Source organism: Clinocottus analis, unplaced genomic scaffold, assembly GCF_023055335.1.
Source record: "Clinocottus analis isolate CAN_PGR_092001 unplaced genomic scaffold, fCliAna1.0.p SCAF_9, whole genome shotgun sequence".
In the NCBI taxonomy this organism is placed as follows: Eukaryota; Metazoa; Chordata; class Actinopteri; order Perciformes; family Cottidae; genus Clinocottus; species Clinocottus analis.
This window is the reverse complement of record NW_027176251.1, coordinates 17,703,446-17,715,707: the sequence shown is the minus strand read 5'-3', so window position 1 is coordinate 17,715,707 and position 12,262 is coordinate 17,703,446. Positions and strand designations below refer to the sequence as shown.

The 12,262-nt window shown below is 41.6% G+C and overlaps 1 protein-coding gene across 5 annotated transcripts in view; it reads right to left on the bottom strand.

The window, feature by feature from the left end:
- Positions 1-849: 849 nt before the first annotated feature.
- Positions 850-12,262, bottom strand: part of oxr1a (oxidation resistance 1a) — a 144,751-nt gene continuing 133,338 nt past the window's right edge. For 3 of the 5 annotated variants that reach the window (XM_068570389.1, XM_068570390.1, XM_068570393.1), the window contains 6 exons: positions 9,225-9,305; positions 7,890-8,015; positions 4,414-4,566; positions 4,169-4,264; positions 2,314-2,387; positions 850-2,085 (listed from right to left, as the gene is read on the bottom strand). In XM_068570389.1, the coding sequence (XP_068426490.1) occupies positions 1,950-2,085; positions 2,314-2,387; positions 4,169-4,264; positions 4,414-4,566; positions 7,890-8,015; positions 9,225-9,305 (666 nt within the window). In that variant the 3' untranslated portion in view covers positions 850-1,949. Of the gene's footprint in view, positions 2,086-2,313; positions 2,388-4,168; positions 4,265-4,413; positions 4,567-7,889; positions 8,016-9,224; positions 9,306-10,711; positions 12,254-12,262 lie in introns of those variants that run through there. The other 2 variants (XM_068570394.1, XM_068570391.1) reach the window with 2 other exon arrangements.

The following is a 12,262-nucleotide window of genomic DNA, read 5'->3' as shown; positions in this document are numbered from 1 at the left end:
AGTCGGATCCCAGGTTACAACAATTAATTCACCTTTATTGTTATTTATACATCACTGATACATTTTATTCTGGTGAAATAATTGGAAGAATTATCCATATTATTCTTTGTGACTCTCCACAAGGACACAAATACTGGCGTGGAAGACCAGAAAGGGGGGAAGAAAGCTCCTTGGGGTGAGAGTCAACTACTGTGCACGCATCCCATCACCAACCCATATACCTACCTGTACCTACGGAGACTCACCTAACAGCCGCACGAGGAGGGAAAACCGTGCCCTGCTGCCATGTTTGACCACATTCAACCCCCCTTTCCTACCAGAGTAATCCTACTTTTTAGACACAGAGCATTAGGGCTTACCCTTATTGGTATTGGTAGCAGCAAGCTTTCTACTAACAGTTAACATCTTAATGATCTAAACAAAAAAGTACTGTACAGCTACTGCTAAGAGAATATAATAACCTGGCCTTGATGCTTTCACACCAGATTAAAGTGCTAGAAGCAACCCACCAATCCACACTTTATAATCATTCATATATATATATATATATATATATATATATATATATATATATATATATATATATATATATATATATATATATATATATATATATATGAACAAATCTACTATTTGAACATTAATTTACAAGGTAATATACATTATATTGTAACAGCTGAAATATCAGGACAAATAGATCACTGTCACACATAATAGCAAAATATATATGATTATGTATATCAATATATATATAATCATATATACCAATATATAATTGTCATATATGCATGTAAAACAGTTAACCACGTCTCGGTCTTTTTGAATGATACCCAAAAACGCAATCGTGTATCAAGACGTAAAAGCTTTACAAGTTTCTCTCTTGAAAGAGTAACAAGCGGCGGCAAAAGTGCCGCGGCCCGCACGGGTAGTTGAGGTCACAGGACAGTTATTTGCATATTCCACAAATCTATTGCAACACGTTACTGTCTACAAACAGTACAGCCAGCGTCCTGCGAGAGGCGCTGGTGTTAGCTGGACTCACATGTACACCCACTGAACAGAACGTTACGACAATGGGTGATCTGATTATAGCTATGTGCTTTCAGACGGTGTGCTATGACTGTGAACAACAGGAGGACTACAATACACAATACTCTATAGTTGAGCCTCAGAAGACAACCGCCAAATGGTACTGTAAAAAGACTAAGGTCCCCCCTTCCCCCAGCAAATATTCTCTTCTATCTGAGTCAAGTGTCCTCGTGCTGATGGGTTTCTTATATCGTGTTTTACCATAAATCACAACGTAAATGTGACACTCAACCATCACTGTCGAGAGTAATGGAATGTGTTCAGCTTTCGTCTCGTTTCTTTCCCTCTAATTGATCTCTCCCTGGTGAGGCTGACGGCACAGTGAGTAACAACCTACTGAATGAACAAAGTTCTAGGGTGGGTCTGAGAAAGGTGCTGGGGACTCCTTGAGGTTCTGTGAAGTTCAGATGCACTATCTGAGCCAGTGGGGCACTCCTTTCCTGCCAGCAGTCCCAAACTCCAGCCGCCGTCATCTTCACCGCCACCTAGGTAAGAGTTTCTTCCTCGTCAAGGCCTGATGGCCCATTTCCCCTAATTTCCTCCTCATCACTCTGATACAACCTCATCCAACAAACCCGTCACCATCATCACCACTGCTTTACACACTACTCCCCCTCGTTTGCAAAGACGCAGCACAAGGCTGTAACAAGATACACACAAAGGTAATTTTTCACAAAGAAAAAAGCTCCGTAAAACTGCAGTAGTAACGCACAACAAGCATCCGATAGCTGGCTTCCGGCCTGGGACGCCGTGGTGATGTGCAGTTAGGTTTGGGGCGTTGCCATTGTTCTAAAGGAGGAGGACCCCTCAGTTTGTCCTTTGCAGGACATGTTTTTTTCTCCCTGTGGTGCACTGTTCTGTTACTCAAACGCCCAGATCTCTATGTCCTGAACATAGAAATCCTCCTTTTTCGAGAGCATGGGGTTCCCAAATGTTTTACAGGAGTGACTCCTGCCGTGGTAGAGGTCTCCATCCAGCCACAGGCCAAACTCGCCGCTGAAGGAAAAGAGAACAAAATAAGTGGGGGGCCTTCTCTGGTGCATCTTTCTTCAGAACTATACAGTCTTGGGCAATTAACGCCACTCATCTGCCTCTTTAAAATTATTATTTAATTTAGCTGCTCTACTTTTAACTATAGTGCATCATTAAAAATAAATACAATTAAAACAAATGCTGCTAGAACTGATTCCTGACTATGCACCAAAAAAGGCAGCTTGGGCTTACCTTCCTCCACCAAAAGCTAAGGAGTCCATATCTCCCTTCATGAAGAACATGTTGTCCCCTGTCCATTTGTACACCTGTTGAAGACACACATAGCAAACAGAAGAAGACATGTATGACATTGCATGTCCAGAGGTTTTCAACCCTGTTTCAAACCAAACATATGCAGATGTGTGACTTTGATGAATCAGAACTAACCCTGTAAATCACCAAAGTCACACAATAACACAAACAAACCCACTGAGTGAGGTGGCGGTAGACAAGGAACTCCAGTGTGACAAGGATTGTTTGTATCAATGGAAACAGGGAACTGAAGTCATTGTATCCATCTATGCTCTCTTCAAAACCACCTGTCTTAAGAGTCCATCTGGTGGCATGGAAAAGTGGCAAAAATATCCAATATAGTGTGCACTTAAAATTGAAAATTTGACTTGCTGCTGCCTCAGTCTACAGTAGTACATTGCCTAACTTTCGTTCAGGTACTCCTGTCTGCTTCTCCCAACTGAGGGTGTGCAAATCGCCATTTACTGTAAGTGATACACTGATAGTGGATGAGTACCTCATATTGCCCAAACTATAACAGCCAAGCCAGTAAGTGTAGAATTGCTATGGGAGTGTATCATTTAAAAAAAAATATTCTTGTGGTACAAGTTGTTGTTTGTAGAAAGATAAAGACAATTCTGGTGAAAAGTGGTGCAGTTAATGTGTTGCTTTCAGCCAATTTATCTGACTAACCCTGGCTTGAGTCCATTAAATAAAAATGTATAAAGCATAAGCAAGAATACAAGTCATAAAACACTAAATGCTCAGGGAGTAGGAAGCTTTATAGAACTGTATCATATATAAAGATTTGTAGACAGATATTTATCACAGCCCTTATGAGGACCAAAGTGTCTAGGTGTCACATGCATCGAGAACAGCATGGGAGTGACAACCGCATCACAGAACGCATGTTACATGATGCGTCACACAAGACTATATACAGTGTCTTGCATAAATATTCATTTGTCACCATTTGTCATGGTACAACCACTGACTTAAATGTATTTCATTGGGATTTTATTATTGTCCATCATTTGGAAGTGGGGGGGAAATATTAAATGGATTTCAAAATGATCTACAAATAAAAATCTGAAAAGTGTAGAGTGCCATATCACTTTATTCTACTGTGAAACCCCTAACAAATTAGGTGTGACCAATTGCCTTCAGAAGTCATAATTAGTAAATAGGATCTATTTGTCCGCAATTTAATCTCAGTGGAGGCTTCAGAGTTTGTTAGAGAGCATCACTGAACAAACATTATAAAGACCAAGCAGCCAAACAGGTCAAGGATAAAGTTGTGGAGTACGAAGCAGGGTTTAGATTATAGAAAAAATATCCCAAGCTTTGAAAATCTCACGAAGCACCATAAAATGTCCATCCAACCAAACTGACAAGCCGGACAAGGAGAAAATTAATCAGAGGAGCAACCAAAAGGTCCATGGTAACTCTAGAGCCACAGCTGAGATGGGAATATCTGTATTCTGTATTATGGCTGTATTATGTACACAGGACAACTATTAGTCATGTGCTCCACAAATCTGGCCTTTATGGATGAGTGGCAAGAAGAAAGCCGTTGTTGAAAGTGAACAATAAGTAATTAGCCACAAGCCACGTGGGAGACACAGCAACAATATGGAAGTAGGTACTCTGGTCAGATAAGACCAAAATTGAACCTTTTGGCAACCTGGAAAACGCAATGACAACACAATGCATTCGAATACATTGTTGATTACAATATCAACGTTCAAAGCTATTTGGGTTTGCCTTCTTGACAAATTTACATTCAAAATAAAACAACATCCAAAAACATAAGTACCTCAAACTCTGGGTTGAAGGTGAAGAGGAAGGTCTCTCCTGTGCCATAAAAGCCATCGCTAACTTTAAAGGGCTCAGACGCCAACGCACCAAACACCTGGAAAAAGAGAACGCAAGTACAACTGACCACTGAACAATTAGGACACAACTCTGACATAGGAGAATTATTAGAAAGTGATTCACACTTTAAGTCTGTTACTATATATTACAGTGCACTACTTACATTCTGTTGAATTCGCAGCTTACCTGGCCATCGCTATCCTTAATAACCATGAGCACTGGGGTGTCCTGGCCCTGCATGGCTCTGTACAGACTCTTAATGCTCATGCCATGCTTTGATGTGCCAAAAGCCAGCGTCCATGGGTACCCAATGGTCCGCGGTGGAAGATTCCTGGCAAGCTGGGGGGAGAGAGAGGGGAGAGGAGAGAAAGGAAGGATGAAAAAATATGAGAAATTAAATGTGTGTGTGTGGCGGGGGTGGGGGGCGCTGGTGGTTCTTTCAATCAGGTGGTGTAAGCTCCAGCTCCGCTAGTCCTTGTCGTTGCGTCCTTGAGCAAGACACTTAACCCTGAATTGCTCCCCGTTGCAGCGTCAACGGTGTATAGAGCAAAAATGTAAGTCGTTTTGGATAAAAGTGTCAGCTAAATGTAATGTAATGAAATAAAACACAGAAAGGCCACAGCCACCAATGCTCAATTACATCTGCAGTGAACTTTTAACACCATCTGGTGTTTAAAGAAGAGTAACAGGGCTCAAACACACAGAGCCATTAAAGAGAGGTCCGGCACTCCCTGAGAGAGCCTGCTGCCGCTGACAGAATGAAGGATTAACAGTAGTGGTGATGCATTGAGAAGACAAAGGTGCTGGAGGAGCAGTGCAGTTTAGGCTTCATTTTAACAGGCAGATAAAACACACACAGACTAAATTAAAAGTGACTTCTTTTAATTTTTTTTACAGTATGCTGCACCATTTCCTCTGGATTGAGCAAGGACCTTTAAAATGGTCTGTTTACTCTCCAAAAATTCATCGGCCCCTGTGCTCGTTTTTTTTCTTCTTGTTTCAGCACAAGCGGTTGTGTAATCAGCAGTTGGAAACTAAGCCATAAGATGACCCTTGACTTTGCTCAACTCTGCGGGTCGCCTTGAGCTCTGTCCTTGTGGTTATTAGAGAAAGCTGCACATTGGCATTTTATCGGTCAATTTACCAACTCTGACTCATTTGGAGATGTGGTGTATGCCTCAACTCAAAAAACATAAAAGTTTTGAGACTTAAACGTCGGTTTTACATGTTTCTTACAGGTAATGTCTTTCTCTTAGTGAGACTTTATGCAAGTGTCATCTTTACGTAAGCCATTCAATATCCATTTTACCTTCAATATAAAATCAAAGATGTCTTTTCCTTCCCTCAACTTTGACCTGTGCGGCTTAAACATTGGTGCGGCTGATTTGTGGACAAAATTCACCCACCGTCGATGTCAACACGCTCACGCAAGGAGGCCCGATGGAAAACAGGTCTGTGCTACAGGTCAGCATTGGCCTGTGAGCTAGCAATGTGAGCTAGCCTCTCCCACCACCTCCACAGTGCTAGCTTGCGAGCTAGCGAGATAGCAGCAGAAAGGACAACAGAAGCTACAATGTGCATAACGTCCTGGTGTATTAGCCTACGACACCTCCACCACAGCTGTGAGAACAAGAACAAACAGAGAGACAGGGCTCGCTCGCTCACGAGCAGCATGAGCTAGCAGCACAAGCTAGCAGCACGAGCTAGCTTGTGCTGCTTTTTTTGTGGAGGTGGTGGGAGAGACGAGCTCGCAAGCAGCGCTGTCATGTAGCGCAGCCCTGTTTTCCATCGCGCCTTCTTAGTTGACCGTGGTGGCATCATCGGTGGTGCCGGCGGACAGACAAGCTTGGTGGCTGGGTGAGAGGCACAGCGGGGCAAGCAGGACAGCAGGTAGTTTGGTTGCTCACGAGCGCTCGCTAGCAGCTGCTGCCCTGCACCATTTGAGCTCAAATAAACAGTGTTGTCTGCGCTAGCCAGCCCCCTAACAACCACTGAAGTAGCGGACCAGCCGCGGCTCGACTCCGGCAGCGGGGGACGCAGCAGCACCAGCAGCTTATAAACCGCCACGGCTTGCTTATGATCAAATACGACTTTTTCTTTAAATTTAGTAGATGTGATACTGTGTGAATTAAAATAAAAATAATTTAAAAAATGACATTTGTTGGAACTTCCATCCATCCATCATCAGCCACTTATCAGCATTCACAGGAGGCTGACCCAAGCTTCCCTCTCACCCGCAACACTTTCCAGCTCATTCTGGGGGATTCCAAGGTGTTTCAAGGCCAGCCGGGAGACATATCCCTCTCGCATGTCCTGGGTCTCCTACCAGTTGGACGTGCTTAGAAATACTCTAATGAGAGGCATCCGGATTAGATGCCCGAACCACCTCAGCTGACTCCTTCCGACACGAAGGAGTAGCGGCTCAACTCCAAGCTCCCTCCTGATGTCCTATGTCTAAGTCTGAGCCCGGCCACCCTACAAAGGAAGCGTATTTCGGACACTTTTATCAGAGACCTCGTTCTTTCGGTCACAATCCAGAGTTTGTGATCATAGGTGAGGGTTCGAACGTAGACCAACCAGTAAATGGAGAGCTTCTCCTTCCGGCTCAGCTCCCTCTTCACCAAGACGTACCGGTGCAGCACGTGTTTTACAGCTGCAGCCACACCAATCTGCCTGTCGATCTCCCGCTCCACCTTACCCTCACTCGTGAACAAGACCGAAATACTGGAACTCCTTCACTTGGGGTAGGCATTTTGTCCCTCCCTTGTCAGCAAACCATCAAATCCTCCATTTGTTGGACTCATTGCATTTTTTATTATTTTATTGCTGTTTAAATTTAGGCTATAGTACGGCTTTTAAATCATATGTTCATTCATGGTTCTATGTGGCCGGAATTCATGAATAACAACACCTACATCCGCCATAAATGATATTTTACAAACAGTTGAGCGTAAACTCACAGAACAACCCACTGAGCACAGTGTATTGGTTTCTGTGTCTGATATTAGTAGTATGCCTACTGGTGATGATGTATAAATATTATTATTCCTGCTTAATGTATTCCTCTTTCCACCTAACAACAGTAGAGTTATTACAGCAGTGAAGACATTTATTCCCCCTTGTATATGGTAGACAAACAATCCTGAAAAGGAATGCATGTTTTTTTATTTTTTTAGAAATTTGAAAGTGAAAATGACCAGCAAATCCTCTGCATTTGCATGTTTGAATTTAAGCCAACCACATGACCACAAACCATATTATATAAAGTACATCCATTTTAAGTATAAGTCTAGTATACTTATTATAAAAATGACTTACTACCAATTCCCATGGAGAGACATAAAAAAAATGTATTAGCCTCTCTCAATAACTTTGTTTACTTCAAATACATAATATATTGAAGGAACAGTTTTCGAACAACAATGTATCACTATGGCACACAGGATTCAGATATATATCAGGCTTTGGATGTACACCCTTTTGTGCAGGATCCATTAATTTCTTCTTTTTGTCTTTTGTGTGATTAGTTGGCCATAAGAAATGTACAAAAGATTGCCTGTCTTACTATTTAAATTGTGATTAGCATTTAGATGCACATAGTTACATAAAAAGATGTTATAAGGCAGTGTTGCATTGGAGCAGGGTTGTGCAACATTCTGTACCTTCTCTATTTGGTCGGCCTCCAGGAGATTGCTGGATTCTCTGAGGTTGGGTTTGAACGTTTCTGGCTCCAGCTCTGTCTTGATGGACGTGCCCTGCTTGGAGTTCACCTCTTCTTTAGTGGTGATCTACAGGCACAAGCACATGTTAGATATGCATATACACTCACACTGAGTGTTTTAACATTCAGCTTCCATAACAAACCGACACTGGATGGGTTCAATTACAGCTATCTGTCATACACCTATAATTTTGTTTTGCATCATATCGGGCTACTCCTACATAATGAGGTTATCTAAAGCAGTAACCACAAAACTCTACACGGTTTTAGTAAACTGCTCTAGGATAAAGGCTGGGATAACGTGAAGAAACTTGCCTTTCACCACAGCCTAACCTGAGCAACACAACAACAGATCCCATTTAAAATTAATAATGTTCCGACGAAAATTATAAAACACAGCGTTTGCTGGCGACACCCTGATAATCCAACAGTTTGATGACAACAGCTGAATATCTTTCTACCAGTATTCGGTGCCAGACGACTAGGACTCGTTTGACAGAACTAGGAAAGCGTGCAGACACACTGTCTGAGAGAGGAGAACGCAAGGTGAATGGGAAAAATCAACCCAATGAATAAGTTGCACTCCATTGTTTGACATTTTCTCCGACCAACAGACTGTTTTGGTTATTTATCTTTCTCAATAACAGAGGCTTATTGTGGAGCGCTTCACCATTGGTGGCTGGGATACTCTCATGTTTTAGTCCTCATTCAAACGGGGCCTACCTGCACTGTCCTCAAAAAACATCACTCATCCCATAAAGGGAGTCTTACGTCCACCTCCTTAACAACACACCATCGCTTTGTTCTTCAATATTCTTTACATTCAGGTCACGTGTGCATAAAAGACAATACCCATTTCTGTCGGGCCTATATAAAATCGACATATTGATCCTATCTGATCTAGTGGGTTGACGCACTGAAAACACCCCGACAACAAGTCTAAGACAGAAAGCCTGACATATTGAGATAAGGCTGCTGTCACATGAAAACCTCACACAGTTTTCTGTAATGAATTGATAAAAAAAACATTTTGCGTCACGTGTTTAAGAAGTCATTCCCAATTGATCTTGTATACTAAGTTTTTAACAGGTTTTGTGAGGCCAAACACTCATGAAACCTACTCAACAGGTTAATGTTATGCAAAGCCTGAGTTTTTGAGGTTGGAATGCAACATCAGCTGAAGTCTGCTAGAGCCTATGGGAGACCATCTCGGTGCGAGCAGCTGGAGAGCTGGGCAGAGCAGAGAAAGGGGGGCAGACAGGGCTGGTCAGGGCACCTGGAGTCGTTTGCAGAGCGAACGTAGATCTTCACTGTTTAGTGCATCAATCCGACGGTGGTACTCCGTCAGAGACACTACCTGGTAGTATAAAGACAGGAACAGGTGGAACATAAAACTCTGCCAGATCTATCGGCAGCCAGGGAAAGGAAAGGGTGAGTATTGGAAGGCATTATGTGCACTAGGTAGTGCGATTTTTAGTAAACTTAACACTGCTCTTGATATAAAAAGGTATATGTAAAAAAATGTGAGGACACAAATTCGAACAAGTTAAGAAAATAAAGGTGTGGGGCACTTAAAAGCACTCCATCATTTTGCATGTTTGTGTAATGTGTTTAATAACACCCGCCCTACAAAACACCACCAAGTTCATGAACATTAAGCCACTCTCCTTGTCAGGAGGAATAATAATCCACAACTACAACTGCAGTCCAGACAGACCAACACAATGACCTATGAGCATGGCTACATTCCAACAAAGTTACACCCACCGCTACAAACTCCACTGAGAGCGGCTGCCTCTGTTCTGCCACTGAGTAAACGTTGGCGTTTAAACAGTCCGCTGTGTCTCGGTGCAGGAAAGATATTTAAAGCCTGGTGTGCAAGATAAACAAACAAAGCCACAATACCACACACGCACAGAGTCATATTAACTGGTCTTGGTCTATATTCCAATGAATATCAAACTGTCTGGGAAAAGATGTCATAAACTGTCTAACGTTTTTTGTTCTTGTCATTTGTTTTTTGTACAACTGAGACAATCTTGCCCTCAACTTGTTATCTTTGCTGCAAATCCGTTTTTTGTGAACACGCTGCCTTTTTACAGTACTCAATAATGTAGCAGAACAGGTAAACTACAGTCCTAATGAGTACATCTGTGCATCATTTAACCTGCAGCTCAATGAACTTTAGTGCATTAGTCTCCTGATGAAAATTAGCGTTGAGCAAGCAGCATTCAACAAACTTTTAAATGTGTATCAAATGCCTTTTATCTGACGAGATTAATGTCATGAAAAAGATCAGCAATTGAAAGTGACTGGTGAATCAAATACGGTGTCATACGGCACACGTGACTAATTAACTGTCACTTTACGAGTGATAAACTTGACAAATAAACGTAATCATGTTAACTGGTAAAAAACAACATCGTGCATGTTATGTGAGGTTAAGTAAACTGATGAATAGAAAACGGGGCTTTATCTCTTAACTGGCACCTATCAACTGGAAACTTTCAGAGAGCACACAGAACCGCACACATCGCATTACTGTACAAAGAGGACAGGCAGCACTTTCCTGACTGCTAAATAGTGGTTGGATAGTGGCCACTTTCTTTAACGTCAGTCTCTTTTGACCATATCGGCTAAAAGGCTAGCGGGCTAGTTAGCTTCGCTAGCGAGTTAGCACGGCTCGCTAACAACAAGAGAACACACAAGAAAACCGTTCATAAGGCAAAGACTGAAAACAGAAACAATGCACATGGAACATACACAGGTGTACTTGGGGACCAGCCGTTTCCCTTGGTCTTTCACCTTCCTAGAAAACATGTCTTGCTTTCTCGGCGAGGTTGAAGCCGGGCAGTCACATTACAGATCCTTTAAGTTCCCCCCGTTTAGCCCCGAGACAAGAAGACGGAGTTGGTATGAAGCCTGGCAGCCTGCTCGACTAAAATAGAAACATTTCTCTTTTCCAATGGGGTGTCTACCCCTTATGATTTGTCTGACATCGGTAAAACCCAATAATAACACGGGACAAGACAGAAACCGGCTCTCCATTGGTTAAAAGGAAATATGACCGGTCCCATAATAGACAGGATTTAAAGAGACAGTAACACCACCAGCCCATGAGGTATAGATTTTCATTGACGAGATCCCTAGTTACGAAAAACAAAGTTCAAATTTAATTAAATTATTCAATAATATTAAATAAGAATACGTTAATACAATGAAAGTATGTTTCTTCATCAAAAATATATTAGTTAGTAAAAAACTGTTCTCTTCTTCCTTTAAGCTCTGCGCAAAAACACTGCTATACAGGACAAAGAAAAGCAGCAAGTTCCTGTTCACTTATTCAAATGTAATGGATCATGTAGGGACAAACAAATAAGTCCGCTTCGTTTCCTACATCATTCATTTACATTAAAATGTAAATCTTGGCCACGGTTTTCATCGTATCAAATTCTTCATACAACAAATGCATGCATCCCTTTCATTATCCACAGGCTCGAAAACAATCTCACTTCATCAAAACCATCCCTGTGACGCGCTGTCACTTTGCTGGATGGACTATCTATGGACATCCGTTGTTTGCGAGTCCTAGTTTGACTGCCATAGTCGGTAAATGTGTAATGAAGACACCTTAGGAAATTAAGTTTGACGAGAAAAGAAGACCGATTGAACCCACATCAGTGCCACATGAGTTTGGGGTGATTTCATAGCCAAAAACCAAAAACTGTTCAGTTGCTCAACGATTACATTCCCTACAGCAACTCATAATTGTGTTAGCCTTTTGCCATTTAGCAAAATACATTGCCAAATGCTGACTAATGCAAGTGACAGTCACAAAACATGTGATGAAACTACATTACACTAACTGATAAGAGTAAACAATTACACAAACATGCAAAACACTTTGGTTGGAAGTTTAGAGAAGCGCATTTCCAAGCAAAGCAAGTGTTCACACAACTTACAAAACTTACATGTGACAGAAAGTTCACACAAAAAGTTACCATCAAATCAAGAAATATGCAGTGGTACATCAAAGTGCAATATACAAAAGCAGAATATGAAACCAAGGTTTTTTAAAACTGCAAAATTCTGATGGATGCACAATACGTTTTGGACTATGTATTAACATAATGAAAGCACATTTATATAGAACATGTAAATTAACACACAAATAAACTAAACAACACATAAAGGTTTGCTTTCACAGGTTATGGATTAAACCATAGTAACTATACTTAATCCATGCGTGTGAAGCTAGAGACAACACAACAGGTGTGCTTTAAGCTAAGTGCAGGAACAGTTTTAGTTGCGTGT